The sequence below is a fragment of the Heteronotia binoei genome, chromosome 8 (genome assembly GCF_032191835.1).
Source record: "Heteronotia binoei isolate CCM8104 ecotype False Entrance Well chromosome 8, APGP_CSIRO_Hbin_v1, whole genome shotgun sequence".
Classification (NCBI taxonomy): Eukaryota; Metazoa; Chordata; class Lepidosauria; order Squamata; family Gekkonidae; genus Heteronotia; species Heteronotia binoei.
Window position 1 is genome coordinate 2,872,056 of NC_083230.1, and position 23,622 is coordinate 2,895,677.

General features: G+C 43.6%; 1 protein-coding gene across 1 annotated transcript in view; it reads left to right on the forward strand.

Moving 5' to 3' along the window:
• The window catches only part of SEMA3C (semaphorin 3C), a 381,732-nt gene that overhangs the window by 297,861 nt on the left and 60,249 nt on the right, over positions 1–23,622 (forward strand). Inside the window, exon 12 of the mRNA XM_060244661.1 lies at positions 8,586–8,808. Coding sequence (XP_060100644.1) covers positions 8,586–8,808 — 223 coding nt within the window. The remainder of the gene's footprint in view (positions 1–8,585; positions 8,809–23,622) is intronic.

The window sequence follows — 23,622 nt, forward strand, 5'->3', positions numbered from 1 at the left end:
CCGCGGCGCCTCCCCCCCTGTTTTCACCATTTTAAGACTGGGAAAGGGGCTGTGAAGTGCCTCTCAGGCTGACCTCCTCCCCACCAATCAGCTGATCGGGCAGGAAACCTACAGCAGCAGCAAGGGACGCTGCCCGGGGGGGGGGGCGGGAATGGCCTGGGAGGAGCATCACAGCCCCTTCCCCATCCTTAAAATGGTGAAAACGGGGGGGGGGGGGTTCCACTTCCTTTCCCCTTTAGTGGTAATTCTAGTATGAGTCTTTCAATTATGTACTCCCCATGCAAGTCTGTTATTGTGACTGTATGCTGTGTATTACCATGATAATTTGCAGTGCACACAAAGACATTTCTGGTGTGCTTCATGATGAATGAGTACACACACTGTTGTATCTTTCTCCATGTGCTTCACAGTTTGTATATTAGTGATTTCTCTTATACATATTTTCCACAAAACAATATCTCTTTCTGAACAATGCAAGTCTCCGTGCCCACTCTGGCAAACCAGCTGATTTCTAGGGTTGCCCAACGTCTGCTTCTGCACATGCTGCAGGTGAGAATTTTAATTTCTAGTATATTAGGATCCTTTCTCCAATTTGGCAGCGTAGATCCCTTGAGTAAGGGGTACAACCCCTACAACTGTCAAGTCCAGAGATTCCCAATAATGAAGTCCTTTGTTTTGTTTCAAATAGACTGGTTTATTCAGGAATTCAAAGGTGCTAGCCATGGAACATGGTGCATGGAAATACTGAGATACAAGAGGTTACATGCTTACTATATAGGGTATCATAAACCATTACAAAAGGTGCTTCATTTGAATCTAAGGTTCAGAGGTTAAGGTGGTAACTATCTTTTCTACTACAAAAGCATTCTCACGCTATACTGCGAAAAAATAAGCAAGCCTGTGAATTTAGGGAGTACATCCTTGAAACACAGCAGACCTTTTTCAGTGTCATAAACATCCTTCTGCCAGATGGTAATGCCTATATGTTCCCCACATTGTAAATAATGGAGAAGGGACAGAGCATTGGCCTAACATTCCGCCAGCCAGGGCTAAGCAAAGGATAGGGCTTGACAACAGCTTCCACCCAAATTGCATCCAGAAATGTGTTTTCCATAGAAAGGAAAGGAAAGCAAACAATTCAGTAGTGAAACAAAAACAAATACAGTTGTTAAAAGAATAAAGCAACATTTGTATTCCCTGCCTACCCAATGACATTTGCAGTCCTTTGGGTGTGAATGAGTGCTAGTTCGTTACAAAGAAGTCCCCCTGTCCCTAATAGAAGTGGAAGCAAAAGGAAAGGCATTTATTCTAAAAGGGCACACCTGTGTTTTCCCACTGCTTGGTTACTGTGAAGGTGGGAAATGGAGCAGTCTTGTTTTTAGTGAGTCAGTGAAATAATTAAAAGCTCCTACTAGAGTCCCGTGGCACAGAGTAGTAAAGCTGCAGTACTGCAGTCTGAGCTCTCTGCTCATGACCTGAGTTCAATCCCAGCAGAAGCTGGTTTCAGGTAGCCGGCTCAGGTTGACTCAGCCTTCCATCCTTCTGAGGTCTGTAAAATGAGTACCCAGCTTGCTGGGGGGGAAAGTGTAGATGACTGGGGAAGGCAATGGCAAACCACCCTGTAAAAAAGTCTGCCATGAAAACATTGTGAAAGCAACATCACCCCAAAGTCGGAAACGACTGCTGCTACTAGATCACAGACATCTTGAAATGGCATGCAATTTCTGAAACCCTGGCTTCAGTAGCTGCTCGTTTGCATCATTCATCATTGTTTAGGCCTGCCACTGGAGTGTCTCCTCTGCTTTTGCGGGCCAGCATTCAGGAAGCAAGTGAACAGATTGGCTAACATGCTTCTGCAGAGAAAACAAATCCCTCAAACTTGGGTTGATGAAAGTGGTGTGAAGGAGTCCTATCACTGATCCAAGACTGAGGAATTTGGACTATGAAAAGTTACTGATATCATGGCACAAACATTTTAATCCATTAAAAAGCTGGATACACTTTAGTCTGTTAAAATGGCAACTTGGGATTTGATGAATGAAATGAGACTTTGGAACTGTATGAATAGAGAGTAGGAAATGATTTTTTGCAAACTAAACATGCTTTATTGAATGAATTTTGCTACAATAAATATAAATATTTATTGAAATCATATATATTGGATTTTGTAGATTGATTCACGGTATTTTCTCTGCAAAATTTTCCTTTCCGGGAATCTCTTTTTGACTTCAGGATTAAGACGCAAAAGAGATAATAAAAGGGAGCAGTGAATGATTTTGAAAGATGAGGAAAGACTGATAGATTCATGAGATGTTTAGCCTAGACAGATGATTACAGTTTTAAAAGCCAGCCATAAAGTGAAAGTAAACCACTTCACTTCTTCTTCCTGAGTGTTAAGACAAGAGGCACTTTGGCAGAAGCTGCAGGCAAAATTAATTTAAGTTAAAATAGATTCAAGTGGGCAGCCCTGTAAATACCAAGAAAAAAGTTTGCTGACTTGACAGAATATTTGGTTGGGGGGCAATGTCTGTGTCAGTTGTGGAACCTCTTTTTTTCAGAAGAGACTAGTAAGCATCCCTGAGGATTGGGAAAAAGATGCTGCGATATTTGTGGCAGATCAGTTGCTGGACTGCACAATGTCATGCTGGGAGTTTGAATCCCTAGATTAAAAACAACCTGCATAGCCACTAACACTGGGGTCCTCAACACAGTTGACCTAATGAGCCCTTTGAGAACATGTAGTGGACACCAAAACAAATGGCTGCCATAGGGGTTAACTCCAATCACAAAATACTGGAAGCATCCACAGAATTTTGGGAGATTCCAAACCAAATATCTTATGTTGGAGGCATCTGTCTTTGAATGTTCTGAGCAAATAAAATTATACAACTCACGGCCCGGTTGCTAACAGGCCACAGACCGGGGGTTGGGGACCCCTGCTTTATATGACCTCCTGGACTGTTCTGTAACACTTCCTGCTCCAGAGAGGTAGAGAAAAGCCAAGACTGAGCCTTTGCTTTGGGGGAAAGTTGCTTCAGGAAAGAAACAAGTGAGTGCCGGGGAAAATGTTGATAAGTACCAGAGCACTCACATCTAATTAGCATGTCATATAAAGCAGGGGTCCCCAACCCCCGGTCCGTGGCTTGTTAGCAACCGGGCCGTGAGTTGTATAATTATTTTATTATATATTACAATATAGTAATAATGATAAGAAGAAGACGACATTGGATTTATATTCTGCCCTCTCAGAGCAGCTCACAATCTCCTTTATCTTCTCCCCCCACAACAAGCAGCCTGTGAGGTGGGTGGGGCTGAGAGAGCTCTCCCAGAAGCTGCCCTTTCAAGGACAACTCTGCAAGAGCTATGGCTGACCCAAGGCCATTCCAGCGGCTGCAAGTAGAGGAGTAGGTAATCAAACCTGGTTCTCCCAGATAAGCATCCGCACACTTAACCTCCACACCAAAATAAAGTGCACAATTGTATCATTCAGAAACCATCACCCCCTCCCCCCGGTCCGTGAAAAAATTGCCTTCCACAAAACCAGTCGCTGGTGCCAGAAAAGTTGGGGACCACTGATATAAAGGATTAAGGTAGCAGTGTCTGGACTTTGTGTGCTAAATAAATGTTCAGATGAGGTATAGAGAGAAACTATAGCTCTGTGGTAGGGAGACCTTTCCCTGCAGTGGAGACCAAAGCAGCTTACATCGTTTTCCTCTCCCCCTTTTGATTTGCACAACAGCCATGTGAGGTAAGTTAGGCTGAAAGTGTGTATGTGGTCTGAAATAACCCAGTCAGCTTCCACAGCAAGAACCTGGGTCTGACAGACCCTGGTCTGAAAAATGTCACAGTAGCTGTCGTGGGGGGGCTGCTGCTGAACAGGAGCAAGCAGCCAGGTCTAGTTAAGTCAGTCAGGTGGCATCAAGTCACCCAGAGGGTGCTGCCAGGTCTCAAGTCAAAAACCACCAGGTAGAGGCTGAGGATCTCCAGGTGGACACTGGAGGTTGGCAACAATGGTTCCCCAAGAGGAAGTGGCTGGTTTGCAAGGTGGAGTCTACGGCGTTGTACCTGTCTGCATTCCCACCCCTCCTCAAACCCCACCCTCTTCAGGCTCCAGTTCTCAAATCTCCAGGAATTTCCCATCTGGGATATCAAACAGGGAGGAAGTCCTAAACTTGTATATAGCAGCAACCTCTGCTGGTGTGTGAGCACACTGTTTTGGAGCATCAACTTCTACCATGGTGCAGAACTTCTGTCATAATTGTCCCTCTCCATAAAGCTGGAGATAAAGACAACACCAAAAACTATTGACCTATTAGTTCAATGTCAATTGTAGGTAAGATCTATGTAGCATTTTTGTTGAGCATACTTCACTCTTGAATGACTGATTCTAAGACCATTGGCCCAGAACAGGTAGGATTTTGTAAGAGATATAGTATCCGTGATCATTTTTATGTGCTATCCCACTTGATCAGGAATTGTGTCATTTCAAGGAAGGATTTTTTTATATGCAGCTTTCTGGACCTTTCATATGCACTTGTTTCTATATCTAGAAGCCATTATGGGCTAAATTGAAACAAACTATAGACAAGAGATTGCTGTGGATAATTTAAAAATGTTATACTGATGCACAAGCCCATTGTAATGTCAAGTCGGCAGATTCAAAGTAGCTAGTTATTGATATCATGGTTCTCAACTTACAGCAAGATTGAAAGACTAAAGATCATACAGTAGAATGCAATCATATAAGGTATACTTCAAGGGATTCTTGAGGGAGGAGTACTATGCAGGGCACATTCACACATTGATGTTACAATTTCTTTCTCAGGCCTGCTTTGGCCTTGAGCGTCTCTTGGCTCCAACCTCCCCCGATGCCCAGCCTGAGAATGCCCGATAAACTCTTTCACATATTCCCATTTCAAAGCAAGGCTACATAACGAAGGAAAGGAGGGGGTGAGGAGAGTTCAAGCTAGCAGCATTGGAATGCAGTATGGCTTTACCCAGGATGCTTTTCTCCTGAACCAAAGATTGAGTGCAGGCCTGACCAAAGTTAAGAGCAGACTTGACATGTAATAGTGAATGTCATTTAACTCTTCCCTTACTGGGGGGGGGGGGGGTTGTTGACAGAGGTTCCTTCTAGCACCATCTTTATTTAGTCTGTATTTGTCTGATTTGCCAGGGTCCCCCCCTCACTTTTTGATTCTTCTCTGCACTTACCTAATTTACTGGACTCAGTCTTACTTTTTCAAACCTGGATAGGCCTTCTTCGGGCCTTGAAAAGGTTCCATACTGCCCCAACCAGGATAGCCCAAGCAAACCTGGTCTCATCAGATCTTGGAAGCTAAGCAGGGTTGACCCTTGCAAGTATTTGGATGGGAGACCTCCAGAGAATACCAGTGTCAGGAAATAGAGGTGGGTTATCAAGCTACTTCTCTGAGCATCTTCCATGCCCCAGGAGTTGCCAGTCATCTCCATGACTTCTGGGCACACAGATATGCACACATATGCATGCACTCACACATGCACAAAGTGCTAAAGAAAAAGAAAAGGTTCCATACCTATTGTTTGCATGAGGAACTATCAGTTATACTAAAACTAAAGGAGGGACAGTGGCTCAGTGATAGAGCATCTGCTTGGGAAGCAGAAGGTCCCGGGTTCAATCCCCGGCATCTCCAAAAAAGGGTCCAGGCAAATAGGTGTGAAAAACCTCAGCTTGAGACCCTGGAGAGCCGCTGCCAGTCTGAGAAGACAATACTGACTTTGATGGACCAAGGAGGGTCTGATTCAGTATAAGGCAGCTTCATATGTTCATATATGTTAAAATGATACAGTTTGCACCTCACCCTTTGACTAAAAGAGAGACATGAATAGTTAATGGGCAGAAGATCTCCCAACCTTCCTCTTTTAGGTATCTGAATGCCCCCCCCCCCAAAATACCCTGTTCTGGAGATCTCATAAACAACTGGTCTCTTAGAAATCTATTATTACTATGAAGCAGGGCTTTTAAATAGAAAAGGCCCAGCATGAACTCATATGCATATTAGGCCACACCCCCTGATGTCAGTATTATTACACACATGACTAAGCTCAGCTGGAATTCATTTGCATACTAGGCCACACCCCCTGATGCCAAGCCAGCTGGAACTGTGTTCCTGGGCATTCCTGCTCAAAAGAAGCCCTACTATGAAAGCAATTTTGTGCTACTTTTTTCAAATAGGACACAGTATATTCCAGCAGCTATTAGAGTTTTTAACTCCATGGCAATTTCACAACTTTTATAGTGTCCTATATGGACTCTACAGAGTACAGTCTCTGTTCCTTTGGGCAATTGAAAGGTTCCCTTCATTTCATAATCAGTCCTTGGTTTAGTCTTGGCTCTGTAGAAGCCTGAGCATGTGCCTTTAAATTCTGATCTTTTTTTTGAGGCCCTTGAGGGTAGCTCTAACTTCAGAGACTTTTATAAAGCTCCTTGGCTCCTGCTTTTTGAACAGAAATATCTCTTATAAATCTTAAGGTGGAGGATCTTTTTTCTTCCTTGGTTAATCAGAATGAGGGGACAAATGAACCTTCATCTGATACAGCAAACCAGGTCTTAATGGTTTTAAGACAGCCATTTCAGAAAGAGGGAGGGATCTCAGCAGGAAGATAGGGTTGCCAAGTTCAATTCAAGAAATATCTGGGGACTTTGGGGGTGGAGCCAGGAGACATTGGGGTGGTGCCAGGAGCAAAGCTGCGGCAAGCATAATTGAACTCCAAAGAGAGTTCTGGCCATCACATTTAAAGGGCCCGCACACCTTTTAAATGCCTTCCTTCCATAGGAAATAATGAAGGATAGGGGCACCTTCTTTTGGGGCTCATAGAATTGGACCCCCTGGTCCAATCATTTTGAAACTTGGGTGGTATTTTTGGGAGAGGCACTGGATGCTATACTAAAACTTTGGTGCCTTTCTTAGTGTTTTATGTCAGACTGTGCTACAGTAGTACTATTCTCTCAGTCAATAGGGTTGCCAGGTCTAACTCAGGAAATACCTGGGGACTTTGTGGGGTGAAGCCGGGAGACATTCCCATTCCCTAAAAATAACTAAAAATACAGCAGTGCAGTTCCTCTGAATACAGTCTTCATTTCCTTATCCTCTTTTTTGCATTCATATGGTTCCACAGCAGCTGCACTTCCACTAAAATGAAAGTAAACTCATACACACACTCACACTCACAAAGCAGCCAAAATAAACAGTTTGCATGCCCAGGGGTGGAGTTTTCCTCTATCCTATACTCAGGTTCTAGTTAGGTCTTTACAATTCCTTTTACTACACAGCTTCTTCCCTCACACACACTTGGGGCTCTTCCTGCTCACCCCCCCCCCCCAGCTTCAGTCTCACTGAGATTTAAAGGCACACGCACACACCCTTCCAAAACAGAAACCCAGAATTTGGGAAGTGCATTCCCTTCAGGGGGAGGGACGGTGACTCGGTGGTAGAGCATCTGCTTGGTAAGCAGAAGGTCCCAGGTTCAATCCTTGGCATCTCCAATGAAAAAGGGTCCAGGCAAATAGGCATGAAAAACCTCAGCTTGAGACCCTGGAGAGCTGCTGCCCATCTGAGTAGACAATACTGACTTTAATGGATTCAGTATAAGACAGCTTCATATGTTCATGACGTAAATGCCCACTCAGAAGGGATTTTTAGAAAGGGGTAAAATGTGTTTTTGCAAAGGGGTAAAGCTTTGCTGTGTGCCTGGCAGGTTGCTGCCTGCTTGCACACACATTTCTCTGATTGGTCAGCTGTGGAACTCTGTGTTCTGAGGTGAAAACCAGTTAACAGAGACTGCAGACAGTTGAACAGGTGTCCTGACTGACTCATCAACATCCAGCCCAACCTCCTAGGCTTAGAAACCCAAAATTTGGGGAATGTATTTCTTCCATGGTTGGCTGGGAAGGCGATAGGCTGCCAAAACTCAGGTTGCCAAAACCAGGTTGGGAAATTTCTGGAGATTTGAGGGGTGGAGCATGAAGAGGATGGACTTTTCCTAGAAAGGCTGTGTGGGGGGGGGGGAAGGAGATGGGAAGCTGAAGTCAGATCAATCCCCCTGCAGAAAATGGTTGCCTTGTGTATGTGGGGTGTCTTCCCACCCTGGGTGGGCCATTCACTTGGGTGAATGGGTAGGAAGACAGCGAGGGGAGCCCCGAGCCTCTTTCTAGAGCCCATTATATTTCTCCCCACAATGGGCCTTATTCCTACTGCTATTATTTTACAAAACCAATTGCAAAAACAAAACACGCTTTCTAAAGCAAACACAAAAAATAATATACCCATAAGTATTATAACTGGTAGTTAAACACTGTAGCAAAGCTTGGGTTTCATACCAGTATACTGATAAATGCTCCAAATCAAATCCCACTTCAGAAAGTTAAAAATCCTTGAAGTATATTTAAATGCAGCTTGTAATATTCAAACACCACGCTCATTTATTTGTGTTCCAAAACTCAGAGGAAGTGGCTTGTCAGAGGGCATTATAATAAATTAGAAATGAAATATTCTTAAGGTCTGTCAACGGTAGCTAAGCTGTGGTTATCAATGCTTCTTTTGCAGTGTCCAGGAGGAGCTTTCACGCCCAACATACAGACAACCAAGGAGTTTCCAGATGATGTGGTCACCTTCATCAGGAACCACCCCTTGATGTTCAGTCCCATATATCCAGTCCACAGGAGACCTTTAATCATTCGGACAGGCACAGACTTCAAATATACAAAGATAGCTGTTGATCATGTTAACGCAGCAGATGGAAGATACCACGTCTTGTTTCTTGGAACAGGTAAAAAAAATTCGACAAGGGTTTTATAAAATATGTTTGTGAACATCTAGCAGCATAAAACAGGGCCAGCCCTAGGGAGCGTGGCACCCCAGGCAGATTCAATGCTGGCCGCCCTGCACTGCTCAGGGGCCCCTATGTGTGTGCGCGCTTGTGTGCACACCCCAGGCCACTGCCATCCGCCTACCCCCCTTCCTTCCTCCAGTGCAGCAATGCACTCAGAGGAGTGCAGCTAGCCCCAGCCCTGCCTGCTTCATCACGGCCAGGCATCTGAGTGCTGGAGGAGGCTTTCTGGAACCTGAAGTGAGGGAGAGCGAAGCCTCCTCCAGTGACGAAGCGAGCAGGGCCGGGGCTAGCTGCACTCCTTTGAGTGTGGCCTTGGGCTGGGGTGTGGGAGGTGGCAGTGATGACAGTGGCGGGGGGGATTGAAATTAAGCATTTGTCTGGGGTGCCAGAAGGGGGGGAGCCCAATTCGGCACTCCCCCTCCCGGTGCCCTAGGCAGATGCCTAATTTGCCTAGTGGGTGAGCTGGCCCTGCATACATATACATGATTAAGAGGTGAGTTTCCAATAAGTGATACAAATTTCTTATCTTTGTCATGTTCTTTCTTTGTAACCATCTGATTTTATTGGAAGGGAAAATTAAGATACCAGTAAATTACATAGCCAGCTAACTTGCCATGCAACATTAGGCATGTCCAAAAAGCAGAAGTGAAATATTATGTCTTGCACTTATGCAATGCCTCACATTTTCCAAGGTATGTGGTTAAGAGCACACACAACCCCCGCTCCCAATTCAAAGCTCTATCTGGCAAAGAAGATGATTGTCAATACCCCCTTTTCTATGGGCTTTCCTGCAATTCCTCGTATTCGGGTATGATAAAAATCCTTGAGCAAAGCAGCTGGGGAAGAGAATTGTTTTCTCCAGTGGAAAATCTGATAGGATCCAATCTTTCTTTCTCTAAAGCTATCTTTGTTTTTACTTTTATTTAAAAAGTGTGCATCCTATATTCTCCAATAACTGCCCAATACAGCTAACATCATTAAATGAATCAATAAAAATACAAGTTAAAATTTAAAAGACAACAGATAAAATAATAAATAGATACATCAAAACACCAGCAATAAAGCCAATAATCAGTAATTTACAACAGTAGACAGTATATGCAGTAGTGTAAAATCAGCATTAAAGCAGCAGCATAAAAGGACAAAGAGATAAAGCTCACTTAAAAATCTAGATGAAACAGAACATTTGGCCTGGGGAGATTCATAGGCTGGGATCAAGCAGTACCCCTAAGCTTTGAACTTGCATTCTGCCTGAAGAAGCAAACCTTCTGCCTGAAGAAGCAAACCTGTCAGAACTGAATGTCAGTTTATTGTACCTCATCCATTCCATTATCTTATTCCCATTTGGTAAATGTTCAAGGTTGTTTCCTTTCTTTTGGCTTTGCCCATTTACTGTGTCATGACCAAGGAAGATGCTTAATATTTGATAATCAGTATTTTTAAATAAAGAAACTTTAACGTGACATTGTTAGCATAAAAAAGTTTACTATTCTGTCTGCATGCAGCACTTATAGCCTTTTGTGTTTCACTGAAAAACAGAACAGAATTTGCTCAAGATAATGAAAGTCACCAAGGAAAATACAGTTGGAGATTATGTATTTTTTAAAAAAATTGAAAGATCTGTGTCCATACCCTCCTGCTAAGTATAAAAGCTGCATTGTAGAGTTCTGGTGGGCTCGGAAATCAGCAGCCCTTGGTAGAGACAAATGGCACTTGGTTCATTTGTGATATTGATGCTTAGAAAATATGGATGGTTTCCTGAAGCTAAGTTGAGAACTTGCCAGTAATGTCTGTCACTGTCTGAGATGCATCTCAGTTCTTCAAAGAAAAGTGCAGAAGGACATGTAGGATTAAGTCCTGAGGATCTTTCCCACTAACAGAGGCACTTTCTTCCAAGGTGCTTTCCTGTGGTGGAAGGAGCTCTCTGTTTCACACAGCATTAGTTGAGCATCTTCCATCAGGAGAAGGCTTCTTCCACCAGAGTAAAGCTTCTCAACTAGGGGATGAATCCATGGGATCCAACCTGTTGTTTCAACACGATTTCCAAATGTCAATGACTGTTTCCCTCATATCTCATTGGTCTTGAAAAACCAATATTTCATACAGAAGGTTCAAGTCACCTTCCTAATATATAAAGGATTTTTTTAATGTGAAGGGAGTCTTCAGTTACTTCATTCAGTTTTAGTCTTTTTAGTGTACATGTTTTCCCTCCCATTTTATGCTTACCCTATGAAGTGGGTTAGGCTAAATCAGAATGACCATCTCAAGGCTACTGAGTGAGCTACATGGCACAGCTGGGACTCAGTGTAACATTCTAACCACTACACTGTGAGGGCCACTGGGGAAACTATAAACAGCAATTCACCATCTGCAGCCTGATGTTCTAAGAATTCATTTCCATATAATTTAACATAACTGGACACATAACTGATTTCTCATTGCTAGTCACTGATCTCAGACTCCAGGCAAATAGCTTGGAGAAAGAACCCCTCTGCTGCTCATCACATGATCACACCCCTGGAAGAGTACAATCAATCCTTTCATTTTTGCACATTGCTAAGGAACAGAACACAGGATTTCTCCTGCAACCATAGCCAATGGTGTCAAGCACACAGCAGCTGTTTCATGCTAAGCATTTAGTAATGGGCACAGTGTGCCTTTTCTAGACTACAGAAGGAGTGAAATAAATCCCTTAATTAGACTATTGTTCTTTGGATGTGTTGCCTGGCTTTCTGGATGATAACCTTATGTTTAGCTTGGACCATCCATCCTTCCCCCCCCCTCAAAAAAAAATTCTCCTAAAGCAGCAGACACAATTCATGAGTTGATACTCAACCCTCAACACCATGAGGCAACTTTTCTATATGATCCAGAAATGGAACAACCTCTACAAAGAAAAAGGAGTGAGCATTCAGCCCTAAAGAGAAGAGTATTGTCTGCATTTTATAATCCTCTGCTGAAACAATTTGTTCCTGGTGTGATTACAGAATTTCAGATTTATCTGGAGCAAGAAAGGTTATCTGAAAACCTCCTGAGGATCTCACTAGCCTAGGATTGCCAGATCAGGTTGGGAAAGTTCTGGAGATTTGGGGATGGAGCCTGAGGAGAACAGGAACTTCAGTGGGGTACAATTCCATGGAGTCCACCCTCCAAAGCATCCGTTTCCTCTAGGGCAACTGAACTGCATAGTTTGGTGATGACCAGTAATTCTGGGGAATCCCCAGGTCTGACCTGGAGACTGGCATCTACTAGCCCTCCCATCTTCTTTCACCTTTTTGTTCGGCCTTGAATCTGATGTTACGTATTGCAATACTTGTAAAAATTACTTCACAATAAGTTAAGTTTAAGATTATTAAATTTATACCCCACCCTCCCTGCCAAGGCAGGCTCAATCCTTGTATCTTCCATCCATCCATTTTGTGGTAGGATGAATTATGTACTCAGCCTAAGGCTTAGGAAACCTAGGAAATTTTTGGACCACAACAAACACCCAAGGTGTCCTTGCACATGGTTGCGTCTGAAACCAGACTTTATGGGAGACATGTGGCTACTTTTGTAAGCATGTTCACCCCCTCCTCGTGTCCAGTCATACAGATTGTATGATATGACGTCTCTGTGCTATAAGATTCCCACCTGTATCTCCCCCCTCCCCCCCCAAAAAATCTGCAGCACAGTAATCTTTTGTTTCACAGTTAGTACAGGGGAAGAGGAAGTGACTTAGTACTGCTGTTTACAGCAAAAGCAATGCATCACCCAAACATTTAATTCCAGCCTTGGTTGCCCAACAGTAGAATGGAGAAATGAGACATCCCATAGCATAAGCTGTATGAAATAGTTTGGGAAGAGCATTCTTCCCAAGAGCATAGTCCTGGATGCTGGTGCATATTACCAGCATTGTGTCAAACATTGTATACTTGTGTGATATTATAGAAGCCAGATTTCAGAATTGTCACTAACCCAGAATTAAATATGGGCACATCAAAGTAGTAGCTCCCACCTTTCTTCTTTCGTTTTTACTAACAGATGCAGAAATGTCCTCTTTGAAGATAAGACCTCCTGGGACTTGTTCTCAGGCTCAGCCAGGCCTGAACCCAGGATGTGCTAGTCGCAATATAGATAAGGAGCCCAGCGTGTGAATTTCACACGTGAATGTAGAATTGTTTATAGAACCTTTGATGTGCCATTTTAAAGCTTGTATTCTGGTGCTACAAAGTATCAGTCCCAATCTTCAGCTCCAATGAGCCACATGGATTATCAATAAGCCTAACTTTGTTTCAAAATCCAAGGACAGGTTATTTTGAAATCTCATGCTTGAGACATTGTACTGGTGTAAGATTTCCTTGGTATCCCATGCAATGCACAGGCTGGCTTTATTTTATTCATCAAATTTTTTATTTTTATTTTTCAAATTTATATCCCGCCAGGTGGCTAACAACAGTTTAAAAACATTAGCAGTTTACAAACATATTAAAATTAGATCTATAAAAACATTTCCATATATATTAAAAATCCGAGATGACAAGCTTCTGTTTTTCATTATATAAATCCAGTGAGATTGTTGATGTTGAAGGTAATAGCCACCTCCCCCCTAACCATTAAAGGTGAGTTTGAAAAGTTCAGTCTTATAGGCCCTGCGGAACTGTGGCAGGTCCCGCAGGGCCCTGATGTTTTCAGGGAGGGCAAAGTGGGGGCTGTTACTTAGAATGCTCTGGCTCTAGTGCTGGTCAATCGAGCTTCTTTCGGTCCAGGGATCTTAAGGAGATTTTAAGACCCTGAATGTAGTGCTCTCTGGGGTACGTATGGGGAAAGGCGGTCCCGAAGGTAGACAGGTCCCAGGCCATATACAGCTTTAAAGGTTAGAACCAGCACCTTGAAGCGAATCCGGAATCCCATAGGCAACCAATGTAATGCTTTCAGCACAGGTTGAATGTGCTCCCGTACAGGTAGCTCCATTAACAACCTGGCTGCTGCATTTCTTCAAAATCAGGGGTTGTTTTGTAGAAAAATAGATGGTGGAGCTCATTAGCATAACTCATTAGCATATGTCACCCCACCCCCCACCCCAGCCAAAAGCAACCCGATGCAAGAAAGGAGAGCCATGGGCGAGTGAGGCATGCTTGGGCTGGCTAGAGATCCAGCCAGCTCAAGCAGGCCTCACTCACCTGGGGTTCTCCTGGGCGGCCCCCCCAGTCAAAAGGCCAGCAAGCCACCCGCCGCCCAAAATCACATAAGAGATGGAGAACAGGTGGTGCAGGCTTCTCCAGGGGTTAACGAGGACTGCTGGGGTCTGGCAAAGCTCCTGGTGACTGGCTGGCTTCCGCTTTCCTAATTCAGGGATTGTTACACAGCTGCACCTACTATTGAATGTACATGGCAGATGGGGAGGAAGAGGGGGAACCCTCAGAAAGGTTCAGGAGCTGTGCTACTGTGAGCTCCTGCTGAATCTGAGGCCTGTTCCAAATATTCCTGACTTATGCTCTAGAAGAAAGTTGATTTTGTGAAATGAGTAAAGTTAAAGTCCAGTGGCACCTTTAAGACCAACAGTGTTTTATTAAAGGTATGAACTTTCATGTGCACGCGCACTTCTTCAGATATAATGAAATGGTAGAAAAACATTCAAACTTATAGAAAAATTAGCATATAACATGATGAAGATATTTTAAGATATGCAGAGTTAAAATTGGAATAACAAGTTCAGTATATAAAGTCAACAGCTATATGGATTTAATTAGGAGGGAACAACTGTTGAAGCAATAAATATGTCAAGATAGGAGATAAATGTGTAAGAAAATCCCTTCTAATTGTGTGAAGTAAACTTAGCACATGAAAGCTCATACATTGAATAAAACTTTGTTGGTCTTAATTAAGGGTGCTACTGGACTCTAACTTTATTCTATTGCTTCAGATCAACATAGCTCCCCACCTGGATCTATCTTAGTGAAATGAGTTTTGAGAATTTTAGTCTTCCTTGTGAGTTTTATTCATCATGTTGTAGAACTTGGAAATTGTTCTTGCAACTATATGGCAAAATATTCAGTGACATGCTAGAAGATGGGTTAGCTTTTCCTGACTCTGGTCTAGTTTTCGCACCTCTTGAATGTTACAGGTTTGTATACTGTCTGATATATTGATGAACAGTATTCAGGAGCATTCAACCAGCTTTATTTTACAGGTCAACAACTGTAACTAGTCTGAAGGAGTAGGACCATCTCACATGTGGCTTCACTTTATAGAAACTTAAACAGAGTGACAATTTTGTAAATCTACTCTGTACGTTATTCTCTGACTGATATACACCATTGCATCTAAATTTTTGAAGAAAAATTCAAAGAAATTTGGAGGACCTTGCTGGGTGAAATCTCCAAGAAATTATACGGGATGTAAAAGCAAGTTTGATAAAACACATACATGAAGTTGCCTTATATTGAATCAAATGGGTTCATCAAAGTCAGCATTGTCTACTAATACCAGTAGTGGCTCTCCAGGGTCTCAGGCAGAGGTCTTTCACATCACCTACTGCCTGGTCCTTTTAAGCAAACAGAGAGGCAGTTTGGTGTATTGGTTAAGTGCATGGACTCTAATCTGGGAGAATCGGGTATGATTCCTCCCTTCTTCACATTCACCTGCTGATGTGACCTTGAGTCAGTCACAAGTTCTTGCAGAGCTGTTCCTCTCAAGAGCAGTTCTCCAATTCTGACATGTTTATTATCTTTGCTGTTTTCTCATTTAACTAATAATATCAAGATCAAACTTGTTATTCTTTCCATTTGTTAATTTTACTATTTTGCCATTGGATTCTAACTTTGTACTATTTTGCATGATTAACCACTACCCACAAGCTATATGTAGCACTGCTAACTGCACCCCATTTCATTGTCTGATGAACTGTGCCTGCACATGAAAGCTTGCATTCTCAATAAAACGTGGTTCGTCTTAAAGGTGTTACTGGGCTCCAACTTTGTTCTGTTGCTTCAGACCAACACGGCTGCCCCCCTCGATCTTTCTAGAGCAATTTCTGTAGGGAGGGGAAGGGAAAGGAGATTGTAAGTCCCTCTGAGACTCTGAGTGAAGGGTGGGGTATAAATTTGATCTCTTCTCTTCTTCTTAACTGGAGATGTCAGGGATTGAACCTGGGACCTTGTGCATGTAAGGCAGATGCCATTCCAATGAGCCACTGAAACATGTAATGCTTCTCACCAAAGTGAATCCACACATCTCTAAAATGAAACTGAGTGGTGTATCTCATAGGTCTTCATGGCAAAGAAAAATTGGAGGAGTTTCCAGAAAGTAAGTGAAATGTTGTGGGAGGTTTTGCATAATCCCCACAATGTGCAAAGAACTGGAAACAATCTCCTCCAAGCTTAATAAAGACTCATCTGTTTTCAAGTGACAGAGATGTTTCCAATGGAATTTAGACATGAAGCTTATTTTAAAGAGGTTTTTCTTTTGTCTCTGTGTGTTTCTTGACCTTGGAGTCCACCAACCCCTGATCTGCATGCATATTTGAGCCATAATTGCAACTGTAACCTATTGCATGCTTGAAAAACAAATCAAGGAACCACCTCAAAGGATGAGGTCCCTCCCGAAGGATGTCATCAGGGTTGGTTGTGGAGATGGTTTCTGTGATGTGGATGGCTTCCCCTTCCAGTTATTGTCCCTTGCTTACTTGTTGGTCTGTTGGGAGGGGGGAGGGCTTTTAAAGGCCTGTTCTGAAGTCTTTGAAGTTTACAGTACTGTGTAGAATGTTCTTTTGGGGCTGATTTATGTTGAAAAAATGTATGGAATTTTCTTTCAAGTTGCCAGACATGTGGATATTCTGTACTAGTTAAGTGCTATGTGTATCACAAACTCTACTCTAGCTTGATGTAAATATTCTTCAAATTTACAGAACTAGATTCTCTCTCTCTCTTTTATAACAGTTTTGGATCTGGCCCCATATTTGGTTTCTCACTAGGTCTCTGTTCCTTTATTGACTTTCTTTCTGACTCCCATCCCTTCCAGCTGTTCACTTTTCAACCTCACTTCCCCCACCTCTTTCCAAATTCTGATTTTGCTGCATGCATTTCATAGTGTTCAAAGGATTTATTTCTGTGATCCTTTCAACCACTGTGGATTACTGGACAGAGTTAATGACCCAGGATGGCCTGTTAACTGACAGCAGCTTATGTCCTGTCAGTGAGTTCATGGCAGAGATAACGTTTTGCCGTGGATATTCACAGTTCACCCAAGACAGAAGAGGGTATATATATTTCTGCTATTTTTCTCCCTCCCAGCTCAGACCTCGGTTTTCTCCCCTTTAATGTTCTTGTGGGTCTGTTGCCCCTCCACAGGAACAATTTCACAGGGCTTAGTGGGTGGCAACAGGAGAGGGGAGGGTGTGGGGCAAACCTGTTCCATAAAGTCTGCTCTGACATAGGATCTTGCTGAATACAAGCCACTGAATAATACATTTGGATCTGCTGAATTTTATAATATTGTTATTGTTCTTATGGTAGGATCAGGCCCCCAGAGGGTTCCTGTTGGGCCTGCTAGCAACTCATTGTTGGCTGCTTCCTTCACCCTCTCTTGCTTCCTTCTGTGTCGCAGCTTGCTTTGCCAGGCTTACTCAATCGCACTGGCTTACTCAATCCCTACAGAGCAAAGCCTCTATTTTCTCCGTTGGCTGAGGCACCTCCCTTCGGGAGAAAGGGGGGGGAGGGAGAGTCTGCTTTGCTAGGCTTTCTCCAGCACCGCCACTGGGAAGCTGTCGCAAGGCTGGTGCCCAAGACCAGATGCCGCCCCTCACTTCCTCGGCGAGGGTGAGCTCAGTGGCAGCCATAGTGGGGCTTCTGGCCTCAGCATGCATGCATGCTCACCTGCTGTTGCTCTGCTCTTTGCATCTGTGCTTGGAAGCACAGACACGAGGGACAGAGCAACAGCGAGTGAATGGCATATGTGTGTGCTCCCACCGAGAGCATTATTTCCCTTACTGAGGAAGTGAGGGCATGCAGGAGCACCAAAACCAGTGCCCTCCCCTCAGACCCATGCTCCAGGGAGCCACCTCATGCTGTCTAATGGCAACGCCAGCTCTGGCTCTCTCAATCACACAGCAGAGCTACTGAGCCAAGACTCTCTTCCAGTTTGGTGTAGCGGTTAAGTGCACAGACTTTTATCTGGGAGAACCGGTTTTCATTCCCCACTCTTCTACATGCACCTGCTGGAATGACATTGGGTCAGTCATAACTCTCTCGGAGCTGTTCTACTCTAGAACAGTTCTTGGAGAGCTCTCCCACCTACCTCATAGTGTCTGTTGTGGGGAAGGGAACAGAAAGGAGATTGTAAGATACTCTTGAGACTCCTTTGAGTAGTGAAGGACAGGGTATAAATCCAATCTCCTCCTCCTCATCTTTCTTCTATTGGCTGAGGCTCCTCCCCCACCTCATCCCCTGAGGAGGAAGGGAAAGACTAAGAGCTTCCTTTGCTCAGTTCCCTTGATTGCATGGGAGAGATACAAAGCACCCTTAAGGCCAATGAAGTTTTATTCAAGGAATGAGCTTTTTGCCTTGCTACAGAAAGAGAGTGTGTATTTTGTTGGCTCATTATGCCAGGGCTCTCCTGGATACAGCTGGATCCTCCCCCTTTTTACTGTATTCATGCTTTCATGATCCAGTCTTTCTCAGTAGGAAAGCAATCTGAACTAATCAGATGAGGAATAACAAGCCAGAGAGGTGGATTAGGCTGAGAGTGTGTGTCCAGACCAAGTTCACATGTTCTTGACCAGCACATGAATCAACTTATGTACAAAAGCTCACAATTCCCAGCCATTTAATGTTCTCCTTTGAGTCTTAGGCTCAAAGCATTGACCGTGAGATTTCTGTAATGAATGTCAATAAATCAAAAGTAGATTTGCAACTTACAGATGCAAACCTGAACAACACCTGAACAATAGAGTCAAGATTGCTACACCACAGACATCGTCTTCAGATTTTGATGCAATAATTCAGAGCAAGAGGTGTCCAAGACAGTTAAATAAATAAAATATTGCAAGAGTGCTAATGTTTTATTTTAAGTTTTTAAAGAAATCTTTAATTGTGTTTGTGTATTTTATAAAGTTTGTATCTCTGCTATCTGGCATTACATCTTATGACACACATGGCCTGGCCTGACAAGGTCTCATTTATGTCAGATACAGCCCTCATAACAAATGAATTTGACACCCCTACTTTAAACTATGATTCAATATTTAACCACCTTCCTACATGCCTGTAGAAGCTGGCAGAGAAGAGCACCTTGCTAATCTGCAGAATGTTAAAATATGGCTTAGCTAAGTGCCTAAATTCAGCCCTGCCTCAGGTTTATTTATTTTTTTTATTTTTATTTATTTATATTATTATTATTATTTATTAATTTATTGCTTACTAGTTAACTAGCTAATGTATTGCTTAGTAGTTAACTGCTCGTGGCGTAGAGTGGTAAAGCTGCAGTACTGCAGTCAAGCTCTCTGCTCACGACCTGAGTTCGATCCTGACGGAAGTTGGGTTCAGGCAGCTGGCTCACAGTTGACTCAGCCTTCCATCCTTCTGAGGCTGGTAAAATGAATACCCAGCTTGCTGGGGGGAAAGTGTAGATGACTAGGGAAGGCAATGGCAAACTACTCTGTAAAAACGTCAGCCGTGAAAATGTTGTGATGTGGCATCACCCCAGAGTTGGAAATCACTGGTGCTTGCACAGGGGACTACCTTTACCTTTAGTTAACTGTTTATATTGCCATAGATTGTTGTCATAAACCTTTCTACAACAGTTTATTTCCCTGCAAATTGGTAGGAGTATTCACTTGACTTGTGAGTGGTGTTTGTGGAAGTAGAATGGCCAGTATCTATCTGTATACAGTTCACAACATTTTCAAGTTGTTTTTGGCTTTTTATTATGATTAGATAGTACAAATAAGATTGGGCATCATTTTTTTATTATGCACATAAAGCTGAGGAACAATCCTTTAGCTTTTGGTCAACATATTGACTGTTTCTAATTGCAAAGTCTTATAAATTATCATAGCTCCATTCTTCCATGCTTCAGTTGCGCACATTAGATTTAAAATCATGTCAGAAGCCTTTCTTTCTCTCATGCTTTTCATTAATATAATATAATATAATATAATATAATATAATATAATATAATATAATATAATATAATATAATATAATATAATATAATATAATATAATATAATATAATAGATTGCCAGATAAACTCTGCATCAGATAGAGGCAAAGACACACAGTTAGCTACACAGATTTGAAAAAAAGCAAGAATCTGATGCAGATCCACAGTCTTTAGCCTAACTTTACAGGACAATCACAAGTGGGCTGGGTTACTGGGTTTCTCAACCCTGTGGCCGGATCCTGCTCCTGCCGCACAACTGCGCTGAGTCAAGCTTGCAGGCTTCCGGAAGCTAAGGAACTGCCTATGGCGCCTGCCCCAAAGCCTTTCCTGGCGTTTTAGTCTTTGGTCAAGAAATAATATTCAAGCCAGGACTGTTACCAAATGTCAACTAAAGAAAAAATGTGTAGTGAATCTAAACATTACTGCTTTGGAGAGGGAACCAAAAAAGATAACACTAGTGAAACGTCTTCAGAGAGGCTCATCTAGGGATCTTGATAGACCATACACTGAACATGAGTCAGCAGTGTGATGCTGTAGCTGAAAATGCAAATGTAATTTTGAGCTGTATCAACAGAAGTATATTGTCCAGATCACACAAAGTGATGGTATCGCTTTACTCTGCTGTGGTTAGACCTCACTTAGAGTATTGTATTCAATTTTGGGCACCCCAATTTAAGAAGGATATAGATAAGCTGGGATGTGTCCAGAGGAGGGCAACAAAGGTGAGAGGTTTGGAGACCAAGTCCTATGAGGAAAGGTTGAAGGAGCTGGAGATGTTTAGCCTGAGAGGAGACAACTGAGAGGTGATAAGATCACCATCTTCAAGTACTTGAAGGGCTGTCATGTAGAGGAGGGTGCAGAATTGTTTTTGGTTGTCCCAAAAGGTTGGACTGAAACCAACAGGTTGAAATTAAATCAAAGAGTTTCCAGCTAAACACTAGGAAGAACCCCCTGTCAGAGCAGTGCCTCAGTGGGACCTCCTGCGGAGGTGGTGGGCCCTCCTTCCTTGGAGGTTTCCTTCCAGAGACTACATGGCCATCTGACAGGAATGCTGATTCTGTTAACTTGGGCATATCATGAGAGGGAGGGCAGGAAGGGTTGCATCAGTACTTAGTTCTTGTGGCCCTTTCTTACACACCCAGAGTAATGCTAATTGCCACTTTGGGGTCAGGAAGCATTTTTTCCAGGCCAGTTGGCCAGGGATTCTGGAGTTGAGTGTTGCTTTGTTTTGGGTTTTTTTCCATCTTCTGGGTGTGGAGCAGGGGTCACTGGGGGTGGAGATAATTGTGAATTTCCTGCATTGTGCAGGGGGGTGGATGAGATGAACGTAGGTACCTCTAAATCTATGATTCTGTGATTCTGTATGTCATGATCCTAGACCTAGTGCAGCGTATAAGCTCCAGGGAAGCCTGTATTAGAGTAGCAACCAGGCCTACCAGGATTCCTTCTGTCCCTCTGATTGAATGGAAAACCCCAATGGAGAATGGAGGGGTAAGATCTTGGAGAAAAGGATAAGAGGCCTAGCTAGCGAGGGGGAAGTGTTCTCTCTGGAAAGGCTGAGCTGGAGAGAGGCTGCAGCAGGAGGGTTCCTTCATCCAAAGAGGGATGACTTGGTTTGAAATTAGAAGGAGGGAATGTGTAAATCTTCGTGGTCTCTGCTTCCCACCCTTGGGATAAAGCACCTGCACCGATCCCTGATAGGTATCTAGAAAGCCTGGGATTTTTCACTACTGGCACCCAGTGAACATGTGCAGAAGCCCCAATACACATGCTCCCAGGGCCAGTGTGAGAATCCCTCCAGTTCCTTTTTTACTGCCACATCGGACAGACCCGTTAGTCAGTGCTCCGGTCAATACTTACCTTTATCTTTTCATATTTGTTTTCTTCGTTTCCTCATATCTTCTGTTGTTTCTTTCTTTGTTGGACTTTAAAAAAACCAGTTCAGTTGCTGCCTTAAATCCTTCACCCTCCCGGGTGCCTCCGCCTCATCGTGACTTTCCCGCCACTACTGTCTATGGAAAAATGCTGGGGCTTTTTCAACAGGTGTTTGCAGTGTGGCAGCAAAATTGCCCCTTCAAATGGGCATTCACTGTGCCTCTTGTGTCTTGGCAAGGGCCATCGGGTTGAGTTCTGCCCTCATTGCTCAAAATTCTCTAAGCAGATGAGAAAAAACCAAACAGCCAGTCTCTCAGCACCCTTAGTAGAATCGGCCCTGAAACCGCCGACAGTTGACTCTGCGGAACTGACAGTGGCTACCCCGATTGCTTCATCGACCAGGAGTTCAGGGTTGAAGCCTGCCAACTTTGATTGTGCTACTAAAAGGTCATTGGATTCTGCAGATGCATTCACTCCAGCTAAGAAGCATCAAGATGAACTCAAACAAAAAAAGCATTGACAGCGTGCCTCGCACGCCCTCACCATCGAAAACCTCACCAATATGTCCCACCGTGAAAGATTTTGGCATCCCTGGACCAACATGGAAGTCCCTTGGTAGCAGGAAAGCTCGAGTCTCAGCCTCTCCACTTGTTGAGTTCAAAGCCTAAGATCGATTTAAACTAGCAGACTTCCAGATCTGCCTCTCACAGGCAGAGTGAGAGTGGAGCGGTATCGACCTTGATATATCAGCACCGATAGTCAGGGGTTCCAGGCAGATCCCAGTGAAACCAGTTAATGGATACAGACTTGGGGTTACGGGCACCACCTAGACTGCCCCCTTCATTGTTTTGGGAACATTGCCAGTGGCCCTACCCCTATGGGCCTTACTCATATCCTCCAAAGTACCTGTGGTACAATCCTCAGGAGATGCCAAATTGGGACCAGCACTCAGAGGTTTTCCATAAATCGCAACTCTCTCGCCATTCCCGGGCTCAAATGCCTCCGTCAGCATCGATCTCAGCAACACCGACTCATCCTTCAGACCTGCCCTCCCCTCCTAGGCTGCCAGAATGCACTGAAGTTGAGGACGCAGCATCCTCATCGGACTCGGAGACTGGGGCAGAGGACTTGGGTGATCAGGCTCCAACCAAATCCTCCCCCAACCCTCATATTGCAGATGACCTCCCCATTTCTCTCTCTGAGGACCTTAAATCTATGAGGATTTGGTTAAACGTGTACCTCAATCCCTCTCTCTCCCTGTAGTTTAGCCACAACTGGTGATGGACGACACTGTCTTTGATATTATGCAAAGAGATACCTCAACATCAGTAGCCTTACCTATCACAAAGGTTGTTCTACAGACTATCAAGGAAACGTGGGCGAAGCCTGCTTTCACACCTATATCATCCCGAAGACTGGACCACATGTATTGGGTTCAAGAACCAGGAATAGAATTTATTTTCAACCATCCCAGACCTAATTCGGTGGTTGACTACTCTTTGAAGGCTCGCAAAACTCACTCCTCTCCACCTGACAAGAAGGGGGAAAAAATAGACAATGCAGGTAGGCATTTCTATTTAGCGGTAGCACTTGAAGTTAAGATTGCATGTCTCAGCAAAGACCTCTGCTATTTGCTTGAGGCGTCATTCTTGGCTAAGGTCCACGGCCTTACAGCAGGATACCAGATCTTACATGGAAGACCTGCCCTTTGAAGGGGAGAGTCTTTTTAGTTCCAC